At 46.8% G+C, this 22,856-nt stretch overlaps 1 protein-coding gene across 4 annotated transcripts in view; it reads left to right on the top strand.

Annotated features, from left to right (window-relative positions):
* The window catches only part of ASTN2 (astrotactin 2), an 865,335-nt gene that overhangs the window by 177,923 nt on the left and 664,556 nt on the right, over window positions 1–22,856 (top strand). For all 4 annotated transcript variants that reach the window (XM_078061680.1, XM_078061681.1, XM_078061679.1 and 1 more), the window contains exon 3: window positions 20,604–20,988. In XM_078061680.1, coding sequence (XP_077917806.1) covers window positions 20,604–20,988 — 385 coding nt within the window. The remainder of the gene's footprint in view (window positions 1–20,603; window positions 20,989–22,856) is intronic.

Raw genomic sequence — 22,856 nt, 5'->3', positions numbered from 1 at the left:
AAGGCTTTTAAAGCTCAGTGCTGTGTGCAAGCGACAGGGTGTTAGTGACGGTTTGGTTTGTATTGTTTGCTTGTAGTTACAGCAATACACTTTCAGGAGGGAGAAGATTCTTCTGGAGGGAAGAAGAAACCCTCTCAGATTTTCTACTGGGTCTCACAGATCTCGGTTCTAATGACAAGTCTGCCCCAGACTAGTTTTGTGACCTGGAGCTTAACCTCTTGGAGTTTTCCTATCTGCAAAAACGGGTATATTAACACCATCCTCACAGATCTCCTGTGAGGATGACTCCGTTAGATAACGCATTGAATTGGTCAGTGCCAAGGAAGGGCTTAGTGTCTCCTTTTACAAAATGAGCAATTTTGTCTAGTCCTGCTCCATGGAGCCCTAGAAATTTCAGACTCCCAACCTCCTTTTACAAAATGAGCAATTTTGTCTAGTCCTGCTCCATGGAGCCCTAGAAATTTCAGACTCCCAACCTCCACTTGAACTGGAATAGTTCTTTTTTTATGTTCCTTTTTTTTTTTTCCATAAACTGGTGCTCAGATAAAAAGTTTTTTTGAAAGATTTTATTTATTTGAGACAGAGAGAGAGAGCAAGACAGAGAGAGCATGAGCAGGGAGGGGGGTGAGCAGCAGAGGGAGAGGGAGAAGCAGACTCCCCGCTGAGCAGGATGAGGGGCTGGATCCCAGGACCCCAGAATCATGACCTGAGCCTAAGGCAGATGCTTAACTGACTGAGCCACCCAGGAGCCCCAGCTTTTTTTTTTTTTTTTTTAAAGGAAAATGTCACAAGTGGTGATAAGCATAGCAATGTTGGCTTACCTTAAGATCTCTGAGTTCCTTTCTTCCATTTCCGGCATTTGTAAAGTGAGATTTAAGAGAGATGAGTGTGTCCCTGGTCTTCCCTCCTGCCCCATCTGAGCCTGGTGTTAGTTAGCACATGAGACACATGGCCTGTCCTTCAGCAGGCATTAGCTGGTCCTGAAGGAGAATGGGGAGCTGGGGTCATGGTGCCGTGGCCCGGACACCAGGCATGTCTGTGCTGTCTCTGCTGAGTTACCAGCCTCACCGTCCTGCCCAGTTAGCATCTCTCCCTGCCTGAGACCTCCTTTGCAGGCTGGTTGCGGGCAGCTGGGCAGCATGCTGCCTCCTCTGGTCTGGGAAGACGGTTGGCCCTTCCTCTCGCCCTCAGCCAGGTCACATAGCCCCCGCCTTCTCCTAGAACCTTCCTTCCTGCTGCAAGCCCTTGTGTACCATGTACTGCAAAGACAAGACATTTTTAGCAAGGAGTCCTTGGTCCAAATAGAATTATTATAGGGAATTCCAGTTCATAAGACAGATAGAAGCAGCATTTTATAACACTGGAGTCCTCTTATATGTACATTGAAATTTGCATGATTTAACTTATATATATTTTATGACAAGAGATACAGAAACAGAGATAGGAAGTTAGGTCATTTTCCCCACCATTACACTCAATGAACATCCATAATGCAGAGTGAAAACGGGTGGGAACATGAAACTCCTGTATTCTTTGGTCAGTCTCAATGCCCATGATTCACAGTCAAGTCCATTCCGCCCTGAGTGCAATTCTCTTGTTCAAATATATCCTTTTCCTTTTTAATCACGGCTCTAAATTCAAGCCAATTATTTTAGGTGCCGAGTTAAATAGTAACAGGGACACTTCAGCTGGATTTGAAGGATAAGCAGAAATGTGTTTAGCAGCTTTCAGTCTTTATGATGCAGGGGTAGTTTTGAGAATATGTTTTAATTTTATGTATGTGCGTGCACACTCATATATAAATAGCACTTCATAATTTTCAAAGGCTCCCCTAGCATCATCTCCTGTGATTCTCCCAACCACCCTGGGAGTCAGGGGAGGTAACTTGTTGTTGCCACTTGACTAGTGAGGAACGGGAGGCAGTAGGGAGGGAAGTTGAGTGATTTGCCTAAAATCTCATTAAGGGGATTAAGGTCCCAGCACTTGGCTTCCACTGAGCCTCATACTGGTTTAGGCGCAGCGATTTTTCCACAATATCTTGCTTTTGAACGAGGACCAGTGCTAGAGGGGAACTGGAGACAGGGTGTCCTTCTAGAGTAGAGTAGAAACAACTCCCTAGTTGTTTCTGAAGTCCCGTGGCCAGCCTGCTCTGCCTCTAGAAGGACATACAGCCCTGCATCCAGGGGGGCTCTGTGACCAAGACCCAGGGAGCATTAGACTCTGCTCAGACCCCCTAGAAAACTCGCTTGTTGTCAGCAAAAGGAGAGGGGCTCCAGAAACCAGGCACAGACAATGGGAGGGAGGGAATCATGCCAGAGCTTGTTCTTGCACAGAAGAAAGGAGCAAATGTTCAGATCAGAAGGGTCCACAGAGGACCAAACACGATGAATGAGGAACAAAAAGGGAAAGAAAAGCCCACATCAAGATGCTTTGTGGTGCAATTTCAGAACAGTATGGATAAAAGGGAGGGAAGTGTAAAAGCTTTCAGAGAGTGAGAGAAAAAAGCCAAAAAAAAAAAAAAAAATGTTCCACACAAAGGAAGGAGAGACAATGGAGTTTCTCATGAATGCAGAAATAATCACAGAATAATTTACTGAGAACATTCTATGCACCAGGTAGTGGGGATTGGGTTTGCAGAGGCCCCATATTTTCTCCACCTGAATTCAGAATAACTTGAAAGCTTAGGAAAAGGAGTAAAGCAGATGGACATTGGAATTTTGTCTTTATTATTAAGAAAGATTGGTTTGAAGGACATGGCAAAAAATGGGTACTTCCTCCCTCAGGGTAAGTGCTGGGTACCTGAGGTCTTCCCACATGGGAATCTGTCCCTGTGAAATGGAAGGGGTGAAGGCAGAGATCATGAGGCTGCTTCTGGAGGGCAGCTGGCCCCCAAAATGAAAGGGCAGGAGGGAAGGACAGAGCTATGGAAGCCCAGGTCCTCATTCTCCACTCACCCATCAGGAGAATCAGTTTACCTCGGAGGGAAGAGTAAAGGCAGTGTGGCAGGAGACAGTGTGTTTGAGGAAGTTCACCCTGATCACAAGACACCTGTGGGAGAAATATTTTCCTCCAACCCTGTTCAGAGTGCTTCAGTGACAGACATCATTTGACGCTACAATAAGTACAGTAAATCCTATTACATTAAGTTAGGGCCATTGTGATGCCTGTTGAATAGATGAGTAGAAAGAGGCTCCTAGAGGCTTTGATCAGACATGTCCCTTTTGCTGCTACTTTTGTAACAGTGCTTACCTGGGTGGCTTTTGTCACTTTGTTATAGCCCCAAGGACATGGCAGGGCTGGAATTGTACTCCAGCTCTGCCTGACCCCTAACTCCTCTTCAGCACTGCTTCCCAGACTGGGGCTCTTAAAGACAGTGACAATGAAGGGAAGGTGTGCACTGGGCATTAGGTGGGCAGGTGTATACCTGGCTGACCCAGTGGGCAGCCTCAAGGTCTGGATGGGGAACACAGAAAGAGTTGTGACCACAGTAAAAGAGATCCCTGTGTATGTAATGGGATGAGGAATTAGATATGCGCACCAGTTGGGGTCCTCGAAAAAGAACCACTTTTTCCTCTCGTTCCTTCTACTCCCACCTCCTCTCTCCTCCCCACTTTGTACTCTCATCCCTTTTTCATTCTCTTCCTAAATCCTTGGCTACTTGGACTTCTTCAGTGATGAGGACCTCCCTCCCCTCCCACTCCTCCAAATTTCCTCCAAAATTCACTCTCATTTTGGATTTTAAATCAGTTCAAGCCAGTATATTGATTACTTTGTTTTATCGACAAAAACATATGAGGTAGACTTACTTATCAGCCACATTTTCTAAATGCAGAATAAAATAATTTGTCTAAGGCCACACAATTGGAAGAGTAGTCCTAGGATTTAAACTCAGATTTGGTGGATTCAGACTCTGAGCTTTCATCAGTGTTGGGGAGGGGAAAGTTTCCCCTTACTCCTCTTGATTCTTTCGGGTGGCCTAATAATTAATTAGATTAATAGGAGAAAAAAGAAAAACAAATTTAATTTCTTATATGCAGGGGCCCCCAAAATAGGAGACCCAAGAAGTGACCAAAACAGGCTGTTTGTAAACTTTTAGACAAACAGTAAATTTGTGAAGACCTGACAACTAAAAAGACAGGCTTGGGTATTAATTAGTAAAGAAACTAAGCATAATTTTGTGGGGGTTTTTTTGTTTGTTTTGTTTTTTTACATTGCCTTCTTGGCCCTGAATTCCCTATCTCTGGTGTTAGGGATGTCTCTCTACCTCCTGGTGTAGGGAGGGTACCTTTCTCATGGGAGGTTTATTTTCTGCTTTCAGGGGGACAGAGAGGAGGGTCAGAATGTCCTTGTGCCACCTGTTTCTCAAGTAACTTTAATTAAAAAAACCTCAATATCCAGAGTGGCATGTTCTGGGGTGGTCTGCCCTGAACCTTATCACCAAAAGGCTAAAGTGGCATATATAAAAGAGGGGAAAGAAAGAGGTCAATCAGGGATACTCTTCTGCTCCATATCAACCCATATGTCAATCACTAGGTCAGCTTTACCAAGCCTAGCTGTTGGTAAGGTCCCCTGCAGCTGATCCAGTAGGGATCAGTAAAGCCAGAAACAAGTATTTTTAATGAGCATCCCCAGGGGATTCTTATGATCAGGCAGGTTTGGGAAACATCTCTGTCTTCGTCTGTTCAGGAGGCTATCACAAAATACCCCAGGCTGGGTGGCTTATAAGCAGGAGAAATTTATTTCTCAGGCATGGAGACTGGAAGTTGGAGATCAGGGTGTCTGCATGCTCAGGTGAGGGCCCTGTTGGGTATTGAAGATGTCTTGTTGTATGCTCATGGTGGAAGCAGTGAGCTAGCTCTGCGGCCTTTTACGTAAGGGCACGGATCCCATTCATGAGGGTTCCACCTCATGGCCTCATCACCTGTGATGGGCCCCACTTCCTCATACCATCACTTTGGACATTAGTTTTGGGACATACGAATTTTGGGTGGACACCAACATTCAGACCACAGCAGTATGGTTGGGCCACACAGGGTGGTGGGAAAGGGCATGATCATCTCTATCTGGGAGAGTCAAGAAGGAGGTATGCAAGCTATGTCTTAAGAGGTGAGTTGAGTTTGCTGTGACAGGAAGTGGTTTTTTGTTTTGTTTTGTATTGTTATTTGTTTTTTCTTGTTTTTAAAGATTTTATTTATTTATTGGAGAGCGAGAGCACAAGCAGGGGGAGCGGCAGAGGGAGAGGGAGAAGCAGGCTTCTGGGACCTTCCCAGGACCCTGAGATCATGACCTGAACTGAAAGCAGACACTTAACCGACTGAGCCACCCAGGCACCCCGGTTTTTGTTTTGTTTTGTTTTTCAGTCCACAGGTATCTTCCTGTCATTTCTCCTCGTTGTTCAGATGCCACCTCCCACATTGCATGCAGTGTTTGTGTCCTCTGCCTCAGCGCAGCCATGCAGGGAAAGGAAAAGAGATCTTGCTACTCTCTCTTAGTCCTTTTCTTTCCTGGCTGAATTTTTTCGGTTCATGTACATTGTATTATCTCAGAGACTCGTGACTCTAAATAATGGACCTTAGATATCCTTCTAGGTCTAGTTGGTTGAATAGTATCCCCCCAAATTCATCTTCACTGGACCCTCAGAAGGGAAACTTATTTGGAAATCGGGTCTTTGTAGATGTAATTAGTTGAGGATCTCAAGATGAAATCATCCCAGACTTAGGGTGTGCTGTACATCCGGTGGCTGGTGCCCTCATAAGAAGAAAAGAGGACCCAAAGAGGCACAGGGAGAAGAAGGCGATGTAAAGACTCACGGAGACTACTGGGTATTGACCCCAAAGATACAAATGTAGTGATCCGAAGGGGCACGTGCACCCCAATGTTTATAGCAGCAATGTCCACAATAGCCAAACTGTGGAAAGAGCCTGGATGTCCATCGACAAATGGATGGATAAAGAAGATGTGGTATATATAGACAATGGAATATTACACAGCCATCAAAAAAAATGAAATCTTGCCATTTGCAATGACGTGGATGGAACTAGAGGGTATTATGCTAAGCGAAATAAGTCAATCAGAGAAAGACAAGTATCATATGATCTCACTGATATGAGGAATTTGAGAAACAAGACAGAGGATCATAGGGGAAGAGAGGAAAAAATGAAACAATGAAACCAGAGAGGGAGACAAACCGTAAGAGACTCTTAATCTCAGGAAACAAACTGAGGGTTGCTGGAGTGGAGGGGGTGGGAGGGATGGGGTGGCTGGGTGATGGACATTGGGGAGGGTATGTGCTGTGGTGAGGGCTGTGAATTGTGTAAGACTGATGAATCATAGACCTGTACCCCTGAAACAAATGATACATTATATGTTAATAAAACAACTAAAAAAAAAGAATTCACGCAGAGATTGGAATGATGCTGTCACATGCCACGGAATCTCAGGAGCCACCACATACTGGGAGACGCAAGGAAGGATTCCTCCCTAGAGCCCTGGGAGGGAGTGTGGCTCTGCAGACACCTTGATTTTATTTTATTTTTTGTTTGTTTGTTTTTTGTTTGGTTGTTTTGTTTTGTTTTTAAAGATGTTATTTATTTGACAGAGAGAGACACAGCAAGAGAGGAAACACAAGCTGGGGGAGTGGGAGAGGGAGAAGCAGGCTTCCCACCGAGTGGGGAGCCCGATGCAGGGCTCGATCCCAGGACCCTGGGATCATGACCTGAGCCGAAGGCAGATGCTTAACGACTGAGCCACCCATGTGCCCCCAGACACCTTGATTTTAGACTCCCGGCTTCCTGAACTATGAGAGAATAACTTTTTCCTTTCTTAAGCCACCCAGTTTGTGGTGATGTTGATGGCAGATCTAGGAAGCAAATGCCCCAGCTTCTTTGGAGGTCCAGATTCAGAAACAAGGACTTTCTCTGGGACAGACCCTCTCCCACCTCTACCTGTTCTTCCAGAACATTCTGACTGGTTCAAAATGCACAGGGTTGTGCTTGAGCCCAGGCCCCCACCAGTATGGGCAGCAGGTGGCTGTATGACATGGGCATTTAGTCCAGCAGCTATAGGAGTAAGTTGAACTTCATCTAAGTCATCTCCCAGACCCCATCCTTGAGGCTTCAGGCTCTCACCTCAAATGATATGTCGTCCTGGCTGGCTGGCCTGGGGGAGCTATCACTGACCCCTTTAGGCTACAGTACGCTGAGGCTTTGGGTCCCTGTACTCTCCCCAGACTTAAGCTGAGTTGGGACTGGATCTGAGGATGGGCCTTGGAAGGGTGTAGACACAGAATCTAAGGGGTGGGGGAAGCAGGACCTAGAGAGCCACCTTGGGGCAGCGCAGCTTGTGACAGCGAGGTCTCAGGGAACAGATTTTGAGGTGTTTAGCACTCCTGGTGGGGCGGGGCAGGTTATTGGTGGTGCAATTAGAATGTTCCCTGAACAAGGAGGGAAAGCATTGACACCTAACAGCTCCTTTTGCTGCCTGGACCCTGGGATGCCTAAGGTGTTGGCTAGGGTGGAGGGTGTCTCAGAGGTCAGAGGGGTTACTAAGGGTGAGGTAGTAGGTATCTGCTGACTTGGGGGGGTACTCAGGAAATGCTGAATTCCATGTTTCCAGAAAACTCCAGGTGACATGGGGCGGGAAGGTGACAAGGGGAATGGTAAATCCTCCCAGGTCAGCCCCTGGTGGGCACAGCAAGGACACTGAGCAGCTTTTGCTTCCAGCTCCTGCCACGGCCCGGAGCAGCCTCCAGTCGAGGTGTCTCTCTCTTCCCTCGTCTTGGCTTGGCATCTTGTGCTTGACTCTCTGCCCTTAGTAACTAACTTTCCTGGGGTTTTCCTGATCAAGCCCAGTAGGGGAGATCCCAAGGCCATCCCGACACGCCTGCAAGACAATTGACAATTCCATCACCAGTGCTGGGAAAAAGCAGCAAAACAGTGCCTCTAAAAGACCCCTATTGTGTGACTTGTAATAAGTTTCGAAGAAGCTTGATGAACAACGGTGGAAGCATCAGAAATAGCAGAAAGCCTCTGGATTTGCAGTGTGGCTTTTTGCGACTTCAGTTATTGTCCGCCTGAATTACCACTGGTTGGTTTCTTCCCTCTCTTTTTCAGTGCTTCTACTAAGCACCAATACCTATCAGTAAAATCACTCGGCAGCATATAACGTTCTCTCATAAATATGATTCTCAGTGGGATCCTTCATAAAGAGGCAGAGACACCTGTTGTCTTGATCACTTTAAAGCCGGGATTTAAAATTCTGAGATTCAGAAAGGCAGAGTGGCTGGCCCAGGGCTGCCCAGCTCAGCAGGGACAGCCAGGATTTGCACCAGATGCAGTGTTTTTTGAGCTACATCCTGGATGCCCCCTTTCCTGTAACATCCTATCATTTCCATCCAGACACGAGAATGGGAACAGCTAATAGATACAGCTATCAGTTTGCTTTCTGTGGAAGGTGACTGTGCACAAATAGTTGGGTCAGACATCCCCTCACCCTTTTGCTTTCTGGGTCAGTGTCTCTTCAATATTTACAAAAAGAATAAATGAGTAAAGAAATTTGGAATTGAGACCCACTTTTCTCCTCTGCCCCAGTGGTGGAGAGAAGCAGCCAGACATTTAACCAGATTTGCCTCCTAATTACTTCTATAACAAGTACCCCTTCCCAGGGCCCAGGGGGGACTAATGGCAGGGTGTGTGTGTGTGTGTGTGTGTGTGTGTGTGTGTGTGTTCACTGAGTGTCTTCCAATCTCCTGGGCTGTGGAGCAGGATTCCAAGACGATTGACCCTTAGGGGTTACCAAATCATTTGGGGAGATATGTATCCATCCATCCATCCAAAAACTATTCCGTAAACTATTAGTGGTGTTTAAATAGTTAAATAGTAAAACTATTTAGTAAACACCAACAAAGCCCTAAGTTGTTTTGTTGATGATAAATAAACAAAACAAATGTTCTGCCTTATGGAAGTTCTATACCATTAGAACCATAAACAAGGTTAACACATCAATGTTAATATAACAGTAGAGAGAAGAAAGTGGTATAAATAAAGTTAAAACAAGGAAAAGAGATAGGTCTGTGTTGGAGCCAAGAGTAAGGGGCCCTGTCCAGAGGGAAGTCTTCTCAGATGAAGCTGTGTCTTAGTGTTAGAACAGCACCCCCACCCTGCCCCCACACTAAACTTCCCCCCTCCATGATTTCCCAAGAAGCCAGCTCACTTTGGAAGTTTGCTGCCTGTATGAAAGCTATTTTCCATGAGTTAAGGATTAACTAGGCTCTTGGAGTCTTAGCTCTCCTTCCCATCTCAGAAGGCTGAGTTGTTGGGCATAGTGGCTTATAGTGGGCACAGTATCAGGGATCTCTCCAGGGATCTCTTCTTGGATCCTGTGCATCTGCAACACATTCCCAGAGAATAATGCCCCGAGCAGAGAATACAGGTTCTATATACTGCCAGCTCTAGGGACACACGGAGGGTCTCAGTATTATTACAACAGTCTGCTGCAGACTGACTTTGGATTCTGGAACCTTGGGCAAAGTCACCTCTTGGAGGTTCACTTCCTTCATCTGTTAACTGAAGAATTGCTGAGCTCTCATATAGCTGCTCTGGCCACCTTGTTTAGAAATATGTGTGAGGACCTGGGAGCATCCTGCACACTTCTTTCTTCTTCTCTATAAAGGGGCAGGGCCAGGATTGGGACCAAAATGTTCTGATTTCCTTCTCAATGTGTTTCCCTCTGCCAGAATTTTTGAAACCACCATTTGTTGACCATGGCTGTGTTCTAGACACTGAATCCCTTTTGTGCATTGTTTAATCTCACAATAGCTCCATCCAACAAAGACTGCTGTCCTCAGCTTTCCAGATGAGAAAACTGAGCTCAGGAAAGTGCCGTGACCCACCCAAGACTCCAGAGCTGGTTGGTGATGGCACAGGTGCTCAGACCAGGTTTTTCAATGTCAGAGCCTGCATCATCAGCCATCATGCTGTGTAGTTGGTCATCCACTCTGTCACATTTGGGTGGGGGTGCAACTGATGGGATGCGCTAGCCCACTCCCACACCTTTAAACTTGACTGTAGTGGGAATTATAAGGAAATCCTTTTTATTCCCACTTCCTCTATGCTTTGCACTTAGAAGCTTTAAGAAACTCTTTGCTTCTCACTGTGTTTCCCTCTGGCATAGAACTTACTGAACTGTGCATTACAATGATTATCTGCTTACTTACCTGTTTCTACAAACGAGCTGCAAGTTCTTCCAGGCCATATCTGTGTGTTCCTAGATCCAAGCAAGAGGTTTTCACAGGGACAGGGTCTAACAATATGTTACACAGGAACAATGAAGACAATACCTACTGGGGACTAAATGTTTTCTATAGGTCAAGGGCTGTGTGAGGTCACGTAGATAGATACATCAGTTTACTTAGTTCTCACAACAGACGTCTTTGGTGGGTGGCAGAGGAAGACCTTGAACGGTGGTCTGCCTGCTTCCAGGCGTGCCCTTAACCTGGCAAATGAGTACATCGATGGATGAGTGCAACATTCCTCTCCAGTCATCTGGGTTCATCTGTTTGTCTTCATGACCCAAAGAAGAGGAGGAAAATCGATCCTTTTGAAGATGCTTTCTCCCACCCTCTTCATTCATCCATCCTTCAGAGTGGGCTTTCAGACAGAACGTGAGAGGCCACCTGAGGATTTGGAGTAGGGTACCGATTTGTGCTGAATGGTCCTTGTGAATTATCTTCAGTATTCTCGCACACAAATGGAGACTTGCCAAACAGATGGAGGTGTATTTCAGCCACCTGTCCTCAGAGAGGAGTTTCTAATGGATTCATTCATTCATTCTTCTCTCCAGTAATTGAGGATCTACTATGTGTCATGAAACATTCAAATTTGTTCAGAAGGAAATAAAACCCAGCCCTTTTCTTCACTGTCTCTCAGTGTGAAAATACAATAAGTGCATCATGAGGCCGACTCCGTGTCGGACCTACCCAGGCTGTGTCTTGTGTACACAGGGGTGGTGGGAGGGTATTGGCAGATGGAAGCAGGAGTCACTGAGGGGTCTGAAAGTTGTGTACTTCACCCAGCTAGAGCGAGAGAGCAGGTTTCAGAAAGGCTTGTTGAGAACTCAGGACCCAAGAGCTGAGGTTAAAGGACTAGACAGAGAAGCAAAGGAGGGGTGTTTCAGGCCGAGTGAGCTGCGTGAGCAAGCACACAGGTGTGTGAGATGGTGGGAGGGACACAGGACATTTAACCCGGTCGTACCTGCGTATACAGTGGCAATTCTAGGCAGGATGTCATGAGAATATGTATTTCATTTGTTCAGGAACGCTTTCAAGTCTGCCTCTGCCTTTCTACTCTAGAAAATTGGAGCTGGAGTTCCTGTCAGAGACCATCCAGTCTCACCTACTCCCCCCAGGGAAGGGAAGGAATGTAGTCAAGGGCGCACGGTGTGGAGCCTGGAGGAGGAGAGCAGGGGTGGTCATGGGAATGCAGCTGGGAGACTGCACAGAGACTCTCTCACAGTATTGTGGAGAAGTGGTGGCCTCACCACTCCTTTGCATTTTATTTTTCAGGAAATAGGTCTTGCATCAATTGTAAGGGTGCTAATATTTCCTGAGAGCCATGACTTGCAAGTCACTGCACTCATGTTCCATAATGCAGACGTATTTAATCCTCCACAGACCCTCTCTGCCAGGGCTACTGACCCAATTTACAGATGAGAAAACGGAGGAAACTCAGATCACCCACGACCGGAAGGTAATACAGCCGTGGCTAAAATCCACTTCTGTCTGACTCACGGGCAAGCACCGCTGTCCTGATGTTCGTTCATTAGCTTTCCCCTTGAAACATTTCCCTAGGATTCAGATCGATCTCTCAGGATTCAGCCTCATTCTGATCTGATCTAAAGATGATTAAGGAAGGTTGATCTGAGTGGGGAGTGACTACGTTACAAAGAACTGCTACGTTTTTACTTTATTCCCTTGGCATTATCTTGGTAAATGGTGTCTCTGATAGATACATTATAAGTAGATGACTAGTTTAAAAGAAAAAATGTTTCATTTTCTATAATGGGATCTCCTTAAATAGGTCACCTTATATCTGTCTAGACACAAAGAGATAGCTATAGATAAATATAGCTAAGTATAGAAACATAAAGATAGGTGTGAGTATATTTTTATACATATGAATATATACATACGTACACACTCGCTTGTATATATAGATATAAATCTTTATCAGTTGTTGTGTGTTTATCTTCTCTTAATTGTTCACGCATGTAACTTATCTCTTCATTTGATTATGTGCTGGGATCTTTCATAGCCTTCTGGGAGCTTCCCTAGGAAAAAAATAAACATGGAAGTTTCCTCTCTAATCCAATTGCAGAATCCACACAATGGTGTCATTGTTGGCTCCTTCTTCCTCTCCTTTCTTGTTAATCAGACACCAAATCTTCCCATCCCCTGACGTGTCTTGTTTTACCCCAGTCACTAACTGTCCCCTTTAACTGCCCTACCTGTAGGCTGCTTCCTCAATCTCTGTACTATTGACATTTAGGGCCAGATAGTCTTTGTTGTATCGAGCTGTCCTTTGCATGTAGGATGCTTACAGATTCCTTGACCTCTACCCACTAAATACCAGTAGCGCCCTCTCTCCCGTCATGACGACTGAAAATGTCCCCATTACCAAGTGTCTTCTGTTGCGGGGGAGGGGAGCAAAATTGAGAACTGCTGTTCTAAGCTATCGTGAACAGCTACCTCGATGGTCTCCTTACTTCCATTCAGTGCAATCTTGCCACCTTATTGCTTAAAAAGAAAAAAAATCTGAGCAACATGAATGCCTAAAGAATGGTCATGCCTTTTGCAATATAGTTCTCATCTTGTTCTCCCTCAAGGTCCAGCGGACATTTCCATTCGAGAGAGTGAACCTGCAGTTGACTGGATGCTGTCTCAGTTGGGAGGCCTTATGCCATATGTTTGCCACCTTGTTGTGTCCTCTCAAACAAGTTTATGTTCTGAGCCTCACTTTTTCATCTGTGCATCGGGTATAATAATCTAACCAGTAGGGGCGCTAAGTACCAAACACCAATAACTTTAATATAAGGTAGAAAATGCTAAAGCTCCTTAAGTGAAGGTTCAGATGAAGCACCATGGGAGTTCAGAGGATGAAGAGATTTCTTCTGGCTGAGCCTAGAGAGGGGAGATCCCAGCAGAGTTTACCAAGGAAGTTGCATTGACATTAGCTTTGAAGTCTGGTGGTATTTGGATGTGTAGATGAGGTGAGGGATAACAATGAGGGTGGCATTCCAAGCAGAAGAAATGACTTGGGTGAAAATATCAGGACATGTAATAGAAACAGTGAGGTCTGATACGTGGTGGATACCTAGCATTGTGTGTGCTCTGTAGCGTAAGTGCTCAGTAGGGTTGGCAGCATGGGTGGGTGAAGCATATATTTTGAGAAAGGTACCTCGAAAGCATATGTTTTGAGACCGGATTATCCAGAAAGGGTGGGGGCCTGATGGACGAGAACCTGTCAAACCACAGGACTCTCCAGCTTAGTCAGTGAGGAGGGTCTCTGTATCCAGCTGTGCCTGAGTCATGGGCAAGAAGATAGACTGAGAAGAGTAGGGGAGGGGACAAAGCCTGGAAGATCATCCAGAGTGTATTAAAATGATCACGATGAAAGAATGTGACAACTGGGAGATAGGACAGCCATTGGGTGGAGAGAAAGGGAAGGTGGCAGAAGCTGTGTTGTAGATAACTGTTAGGGTTCACATGATTTCTCAGCAGCTTTGGGGGAATATGGGCTGCACATCCTGCCCCCAATACCATTTTAGAATGGTCTGTGAACTTGGTCAAGTCACTTCTCTCTGAATCTCAGTTTTCCTTATCTGTAATGCCAAAGGTCTGGATTAATTTCCAGTAATCCCTCCATCTTAAACATAGACTGAAGCCCGAAAGGAGACTTCCCAGAGAACTTGGAGCCCTTACCCTCCTAGCTCCGTTGCTCGGCAAATGGCCAGGAGTACACCCAGTGGATCATCAGTCTTCAGCCATCCTGGGGCAGACTGTTGAGACCAGACCCAAGTGACGAGAAGAGAAGGACATTACTTGGGAGAATATGCATGTTCACAGCTCTGAGGATTAAAGGCCCATGTTCTTATCACTGCTGAACAGAGTATTATAAATCCAGTCTTAGAATACCAAATCCCCTTGCAGCTTGGCCATTGTGAGGGAATATTAAAAAGGCTGCAGACAGAAATAATCAGTTTCCCAATGACACATTGTCAAATAAAGCATTTCTCACATTATCCCCCCCCCCTTTTTTTTTTCTTTCTCTGGCTCCTTCTCCCGTGCCTGGATAGTTAACATGAAAAAATAGATTAAAATGAGGCCGGGCTGAATGGAGTTCTAAGTTTGACTTTTCAGAAGGCTCTCTCAGTAGGGTAGTTTGGGGTACTTTCTATTTTTCATCTTTATATATTTTTCAGTGTTTGATATGGTGTCTGTAAGCAAATCAGCTGGAGGTACTAACATGGGGATGAAGGCAGAGCAGCAGGGAGGGTCCATGTGAGGTTTGATCAGGTGCCTTTGGATGCTGAGGTCAGAGCTGCTATGGGGACGGTATGATTTCTATTTCTCTGGCATGTCTGGTCAAGATTTTAGGCTCCTGGATATTTATTAAGCACCTTCTCTGGGCCAAGTACTGCATCTTAGGCTGAGTAAATGGTGGGGGTAGATGGCAGCTCAGGACCTAGAGTGGGAACACTGTCAACCAAATGCCCATATTGTGGAAGTGCAGCAGATGATTGAAAAACCACGGGGGCTGTGAGAGGAGATGTCACGGACCAGCCCCAATCTGAAGAGGCCAAGACTCCCTGAGGAAGTGATCTCCGAGCTGAGATGGTTGAGTGAGTTGAGATGAGCAAATGGAGGGGAGTGTATTAGGTTCCTAGGGCTGCCATAACAAATCACCACAGAGTGGGAGGTTTAAAACAACAGAAATTTATTCCCTCACAGTTCAGGAGGCCAGAAGTCCAAAATCAAGATGTCAGCGGGGTTTCCTCATTCTGGAGGCTGAGGGAGAATCTGTCCCATGCCTCCCAATTGCTTCTGTTGGTGGCGGGCAATCCTAGGCATTCCTTGGCTTGTGGATGCATCACTGCAATCTCTGTCTCTACCTTTACATGGCCTCCTTCTCCCCTCTCTCTGTGTGTGGCTGGCTGGCTGGGTGTTTGTCTGTGTCCTCTACTCTTCTTATGAGGACATCAGTCATTGGATTTAGGGCCCACCCAATCCAGGATGACCTCATCTCAACCAGTTAAAACTGCAACAACCCTATTTCCAAATAAGATCACATTCTGAGGTTCTGGGTGGACCTGAATTTTGGGAGGGTCATTATTTAAACCATGAAGGGGTGAGAGCACCCTAGGCTGAGGGTGCAGCCAGGGTGGAAGAGCCCCAAGCATCACACTTTGGGGGAATGCTCATTGCTCAGTGTGGCTCCAGGACAGGGTATGGGACCTGGGGGGAGCTGGGCCTGAGAAAGAAGCGGACACCTCCTCATGAAGGGCCTTGAGTGCCAGGCAAGGGGTCCCGACATTATTCTGAGGGCCTGGAGAGCCAAGAAAGGGTTTTGAGGAAGGGGGGCGGGTGCAAAAGGATTTGGTTCGGGATAGAGGAATAGAGAGGTTGATACTTGTTGAGTATTTCAGTGCCAGACCTTTTATTTTCTTGTTTAATCCTTGGCATGACTTTTCACATTGGGACCCATCAGAGCATTTTATAGATACGAGCCTGTATGCAGCCCAAGGAGGTAAAATATCACAGCCAGCTTGTCACACACAGCTCGGAGGGAATCCGGGATCCCCACATTGGTCTCTGAGCCCCCAGACACCTGCTTTCCCCATCGTGGCACTCTGCCCTTGACATCCCCACCCTCACCCTTGTCTGGCTCCACTGGGGGATCTGCTACTCACCGTCAGTAACAGAACAAGAGGAGTGGGCTGATCCTGCTCTAGAGAGACTTCTAGTAGGGAAGGTTCCATTAGGGACAGGGACGCACATTGCTCCTGCCGTCGTCTCTTTCCCACTTCCTCCCTGACAGCTTAGTGAAATCCTCAGATCTGTAAGAAAAAGGTAAAACTAACCACTCCAAGACCTGTGATGCTCACAGTCTCGCACAAACCAACCCCTAAGTAACAGACTGGCATTTTTATTTCTGGAAATCGCTGCCACTTCTCCAACCTTGTTTGTCTTGGGCTGCCCAAAAGTGAACACAGTCCAAATCAGATTTGGCATCAGGTCGTCCCTGAGGCCAGCAGGGCCTTTGCTCACCACCCCTCCAGCCTTGGCCTCTTCTTAACCTGCTTTCTAAAACTGCACAGCCTTCCCCTGCGTCCTCTCCTCCCTCCTTGGCTTGCTGTGGCCCTACAGTGTTTTCTTCACCTCCAGGGCTCATGTTGGCTCCCGGCGTGCAGACTCACTGGCTGGGCACTCTGGCCCTCCTTACCTTCCTGGTGTCATCACCTGCTTTTCTGTTGGCTTGCCCTTGGTGGAGAAAGACCACCAAGAAATGGGGTACAGCTCTGTGTGTGTGGGCTAGCGCAGGAGCCTGGACCAAGGACCATCTGCAAGGATGCGGATGACAGTTTCTTCTTGCTTCTGAGTTACGTGTCTGCTTTCTTAGGGTGGAATGTCCCACTAGGAATAGAGGTGGCCACATGGTTCTCTCGAGCCTGTACACAGCACTTCTCAGTTTGTAAGGGCTATCCCGGCAGTGCTCAGATTTGCTTTGCCCGGCAACCGGGTATAACACATGAATGAGAGCTGATCATAAGTTTACCACGTACCAGGCGCTGAGCATAGCTCTCCACGGCCATGAGCCCATATCTAACCTCTCTCTGTATGGATGCTTGCGACCCAATCTTGTGGATGAGAAAATTGTGATTGGGAGATTCATTCCTTTGTCCAAGGTTGCCCAGCTTCTATGTGGTAGCATGAGAGTTGACGAGGTCTTTCTGACCCTTTGACTTTCTCTGCCCCCAACTATGCTCTACTATTCCAAGTATTGCTGAGTCCAATTTACAGGTGAGTAAGTTGAGGGTCCATAGGAGCCATGCTGAAGCTAGTGCGAAGCTCAGCTGCACTACCTTGCATAATGGACCTCCTGGCTCTGTGCCTCAGTTTCCTTACTTCACAAAGGACAAAGATACCTCACGTGCACAGTTGTAAAAAGGTAAATGACAGAACACCTGTGAGGTGTCTGGTCCAGATTAAGAAGGATTTGGGTCTCCGGACAAGTTTTGCAGAACAGGCATTGGGGTGCAGAAGGTCAAGCTGTTGATTCATTCATTCCTTCATTTGTTCATGTACATGAGATAGACCCTTGCTGAGGCTGTTGATAGCAGCAAGAGCTAACAATCTGTGAGCAACGGCCGCATCCCCCACATGGCACCAAACACTACACACATCTTACTTAGCCTCACAGTGACCCAGTGAGCTGACACTGTGAATACTGCCCTTATTTAACCAATCACAAAGCCAAGGCTCTGAAAGGGAAAGTGACCTAGAAGGTCACGTAGCCTCTAAGGCGTAGAATCTGGACTAAAATCGTGTCACTCTGAGGCCAGCCCTTAGCCACTATGCCAGATACTGCTGGAGGGTGTCGGAGGCAAAGTGTGGGGCTTCCTGCCTTCCAGGAGCTGCTTATCTGGATTTAGGAGCTGATCAGGATTGCAGGGGTGACCAGGGAGGGCGGTTTGGGTGCAGTGCAGGCAGGGAGGGGCGGTCATGGGTGGAAGTGGACAGTTTGGTTAGGCTTTATCTTTCCCAGGTCATTGTTAATCCTGGGATCTGACCACAGGGTCCAACCCTCATAAACGGGGTGGGCGGGAGGGGCTGAGAATGAAGGGCCCTCGACCAGGCAGGGCCTGACCCTCACAGCCAGTGAAATGCCCAGAGGTGTGAAGATAGGCAAGGAGGTTTCCCTAAGGATGTCAGTAACCAAAATGAAACACTTTGTGAAGAGCAGCTTTAAGCGTGCCCCTCGAATCCTGGATCTTTCCCATTTTCTCCTCTCCTCCCTGCGGTCTGTGGGAACCATCATGCTATGCAATAAAGCCTTGTGTTCAGATCCCTGCTTTACCACATCCTGGCCTTTTGTACACAGATGGACCTAGGATCAAAACCTGTGTGACTTCAAGCAAATTACTTAACCTCTCTGAACTGCCTTTTCCTCATCTCATCAATAGAACAGACACTACAATCCCATTACATAGCGTTGTCATGAAGATCAAATAGCATGAAGTAGTAAGGAGAGGGCCTGCTATTGTTTTAGCAAGTGTTCTTCTGCCTCCTTTCTCTCTTCACTGTCCTTGCTGTTACCTCTTTCCTTTATACTCCTCCCTCCCTTCCTCTGTCTCCTCCCTTTCTTCTCTGTGGTGGAAAAACTGACAAGTAATACCCTGTCAAACGAGACTTCTAGACACAGAGCAATCGTTATTGTATGTTCTGTGGAGGGAAGAAAGGATCTGTTCTTGTTTTGGGGGGCTCCAAGGGTCATGAACCATGCACACGCACCCATTTTATATGTATTTGACAGAGTATACACACACACACACACACACACACACACACACACACACAGAAATGCACGTACTTGTAGATTTACTTGGTTTGTATACTTGTTCTTCAGTTCTGACATCCAGAGGAAGCTTCCTGGGGATTCCACAGCAACTCACTCCTGAAGTCAAGGCAGGGCGGCTGGCCGTACCTGCATGCCTGGGGACCTCTTAGCCCATTTTCCCACCCACTCCCCACCTGCCATGGAGGTGATGAATTCCAGCTTACTGACCCGAGGGCCTTGCAAAAAGAACATGACAGCTTTCTGGTGTAGGCAGCAGGATAGCAGATTATTTTAGTAATTTTAGCGTTCTTCCTGGCCTAAGGAGGCATGCCTAACAGAAGTCATAGCTAGAAACGAGGCTCAGCTTTTGCTCTGTTGCTCACCATGAGTTTCTGGGTCTCTCGATTTCAGCCCCCCCCCCCCCATAGAGGGCGATCCTTCCCAACCCTGGAGATTACCCCCAGGGACTCAACACAGCAACCTCCAGTCCCCCAACCACAAAGCACTATCTGTAAGGGAGAAAAGCGAGGTAACTGAGGGGGCTACTCGGTTCACTGAAGATGTTTCTGGCACAGAGTGAATAAAATGGAGCGAGGAGAATGCCTACCTATCACCTCCAGCCCTCGGCAGGTGCCATGGGGGATATAGACATGTTTGTAAGTAATCCTGCTCTTAAAGAACTCACAGAAAGGTTATTTCATGAGTCTCATGAATCATGTAACATTGTAAATTGTTCCAAGGTAAGGTATGGGAGGCAGACTCAATTGAAGATTTGCCGGTGGGATGTATTAAAGAAAAATAAGCTTCAGTTTACCTTAATGTTCTGATTAAAAGAGCCCTAGAAAGACATGTTTTTTTTTTTTTTTTATTTAGTCATTTAACAAATATTTATTTATTTATTTATTTATTTATTTTTTAAAAAGATTTTATTTATTTATTTGACAGAGAGAGAGACAGTGAGAGAGGGAATACAAGAAGGGGGAGTGGGAGAGGGAGAAACAGGCTTCCCGCTGAGCAGGGAGCCCGATGTGGGGCTCGATCCCAGGACCCTGGGATCATGACCTGAGCCGAAGGCAGACGCTTAACGACTGAGCCACCCAGGCGCCCCCTAACAAATATTTATGACGCACCTATTTTGTCTCAGGCCCCCTATTGGAAGTCACATATTAGCAGACTAGTGTTTCTGGGGCGCCTGGGTGGCTCAGTTGATTAAGCGTCTGCCTTCAGCTCAGGTCATAATCCTGGGGTCCTGGGATCGAGCCCCTTGTCAGGCTCCCTGCTCAGCGGGGAGCCTGCTTCTCCCTTTCTCTCTCCCTCTGCCTCTCCCTCCCCCTGCTCATACTCTCCCTTTCTCTTTCTCAAATAAATAAATAAAATCTTTAATTAAAAAAAGATTAGTGTTTCTGATAATGAAGGAAATACAGACTGTGCAGAAATTATGTTTGACCTTATAATGTTGTCTCATATTTGCAGCAGGTTGGAAAAAAGGCTACCATCTCTTGATCCCTCAGTGGGTTCATTCTAGAGATGAGGAAGCAAAGCTGAGAGAGCGTGAGCAAATGTCCTGGGGTCACTCAGCTGATGGGAGGCAGAGTCGAAATTCAGATACTCACCTGTGTGAAGCCATGGCCCTTAACTCTTCCAGCATTTAGTTGTCTGCATTGCTCTGACGTGACCATTATCCATCTCATCTGCTCCTCGTGGCAACCTAATGAAGAACGGAGGGCAGGGATTCTTACTCATCCTTATACACATGAAAAACAAGGCTCTGAGAAGTCAAGCAGTTGGCCCAAGGTCACACAGTTGGTTTGTGGGGAGAAAGGTCTGGAAGCAGCATCTCTCTGGCTTTAAAGCTGCGGCTGTCAGTTCCTGAGTCTTTATGAGCCACACCCAGGGATCTGGGCTGGGTGTAGTGGACAGGAAACCCCCCTCTGGCACTCTAGCCCAAAGAACGGTGGCCCATTCGCTTGTCCTTCTTCCCTTCTGCTCCAGGGTGGCCTCATCGCGCTGCTGCTTCTGCTGCTGGTGTTCACTGTGGCTCTGTATGCCCAGCGGCGCTGGCAGAAGCGCCACCGAATCCCCCAGAAGAGCGCGAGCACGGAAGCCACTCATGAGATTCACTACATCCCGTCCGTGCTGCTGGGGCCCCAGGCCCGGGAAAGCTTCCGTTCCTCTCGGCTGCAGGCTCACAATTCTGTCATTGGCGTGCCCATCCGGGAGACCCCCATCCTGGATGACTATGACTACGAAGAGGATGAGGACCTACCCCGGCGGGCCAACCACGTCTCCCGGGAGGATGAGTTTGGCAGCCAAGGGACGCACACCCTGGACAGTCTGGGCCGGCCTGGAGAAGAGAAGGGGGACTTTGAGAAGAAAGGTGAGTCTTCCTTGTTACATCCCACCTTCCAGGGGGCCTTTTGGGGAGCTGGGAAGAGGCAGGGAAGCTGGGCGGTTGGGGACACAGGTGGTGTCTTCTGGGCTAAGCCATTCTGGATTTATGGCCAGTCTCTCTGTTGGGTTATCAGAGTTTGTCCTCTCTAGCTCTTCGGTAGTGGTGGGAGAAAGAAGAAAAAAAAGCCAGTGTTCTTGGAGTTTTGAGGAGCATCAGAAGTTATGTAGTTCAATATCCCTCCATTATCTCTTGATTACCTCCCTTGATGGCCTTCTTACTACTCAGATGAGAGAATTTATCTCATTTTCAGACACTGCTGTTAGAAAGTTTTTCCGTATATTGAGCTGAAATCTGTTTCCCTGGCCCTTCACATCCACAAAGAAAATGAATCTGATCTTCCTTCTCTAAGCAGCTCTTGGAAAATTTGACAAAAGAAAAAAAAGACATCCTGTAACTTCTGGAAATCAACCTAAATAATCCCAGTTTCTTCAGCTAGACTCATGTGATGTAGTTTTCAGACATTTCACCATTCTGGCCACTGTCCTCTAGATGGAGAGTCTAATTTTTCATGTCTTAGAATGTAACACCAGAGCTAACACCCCTCTGCCTCAAGGTGGGAATGTTCCTGTGCTAAGCAAAATGGGACTTTCACCTCCCTTTTCCCAGCTGTTATGCTTCTATTGATGCAGCTTGAGATCATGTTTCATGCCACGGTTGCTGGTTCATATTGGGCTTTTTGATGACTGAAACCTCTCACCCTTTTCATATGGGCTGTTGCGGAGATCTGTTTCCCGGAAATTGGTGGACAATGGATTATTTGGACATAAGCACAGAGTGTGTTCATATTTGTCTTTATTAAGTGTCTGTGGCACCAGCTTGTTTATAGATGGAATTGGGCTCTTGTCCTATAAATGCTGCAAAAAAAAAATGCTTTTTCCTCCTCATTGTCTTTGGGATGTGGGTGATAACGATGGGTTAAAGGCTTGGCCTGGAGACCCCCATTCTGACACTGACCCACTCCTTTTGTGAATTGAGAGAAACCCTTGCTGCTTGGGCCAGTCCTGGAGCTCTGAGCTCTACATCCTACTTCTCTGCTTCTGAGGTCCTTACTCTTGGACCAATCTTGGACCAATAAGGGGGTTTCTTAAAAGGAGACATTTTTGTCAAGCCTAGAAACCTGCAGAGGGGTGACAGTGAGACAGGCTACAGTGCAGGTTTTGGAGCCACCTGGACCTGGGTTCAAATCCTGCCTCCTTTATTTACTGGGTGACCTTGAAAAACAGGAATTCAACCCTCTGGGTCTCAGTTTCTTCACCAAAGGGTTCTGGAAGGATTCAATATAACAATAAAACATGTGCAAAATGCCTACCCCGGGTCCTCGTACGTGTCAGGTGTTGGATCCCTGAGAGCTGTGTTTGTAGACTTCAAACCCCTGGTCTTAGCTGGGCTTCCTGAATGTCCTTAATCCACGTTCGGTATTCACCTCCAGTCTCCTTTTATGTTCCAGCCACCATGGTCTGGGATATTTCCCTTGTCCTCCATGGTCACTCCTGTCTTTGAACTGTTGGTTTCCGGACATCCCTCCCTGCCCCCGCTCCAGCCCAAGCAGTGGAGATGAGCAGATTGCACTGAACCCCACTCCTGGGTTCACTGGTGCCATGTCCTTGGGCAACCCTCTTCATCATCCCTTCAAGACCATGCCTTCACCTCACCTGTTTTCATCTGACCCACAGTATTTTTTTTTAATGTTCTGCCTCAGCTTTAAAACAAAGTAAAATTTGAAATAACACAAAGCCCTTCACTTAGTCCTGGATCCAGCCCCGCTTAGATCCGATAAGGATGGAAGAGGGAGA

The sequence above is a fragment of the Halichoerus grypus genome, chromosome 14 (genome assembly GCF_964656455.1).
Source record: "Halichoerus grypus chromosome 14, mHalGry1.hap1.1, whole genome shotgun sequence".
NCBI lineage: Eukaryota > Metazoa > Chordata > Mammalia > Carnivora > Phocidae > Halichoerus > Halichoerus grypus.
Note: the sequence above shows the minus strand (reverse complement) of the source record. Positions and strands in the feature narration are given on the sequence as shown.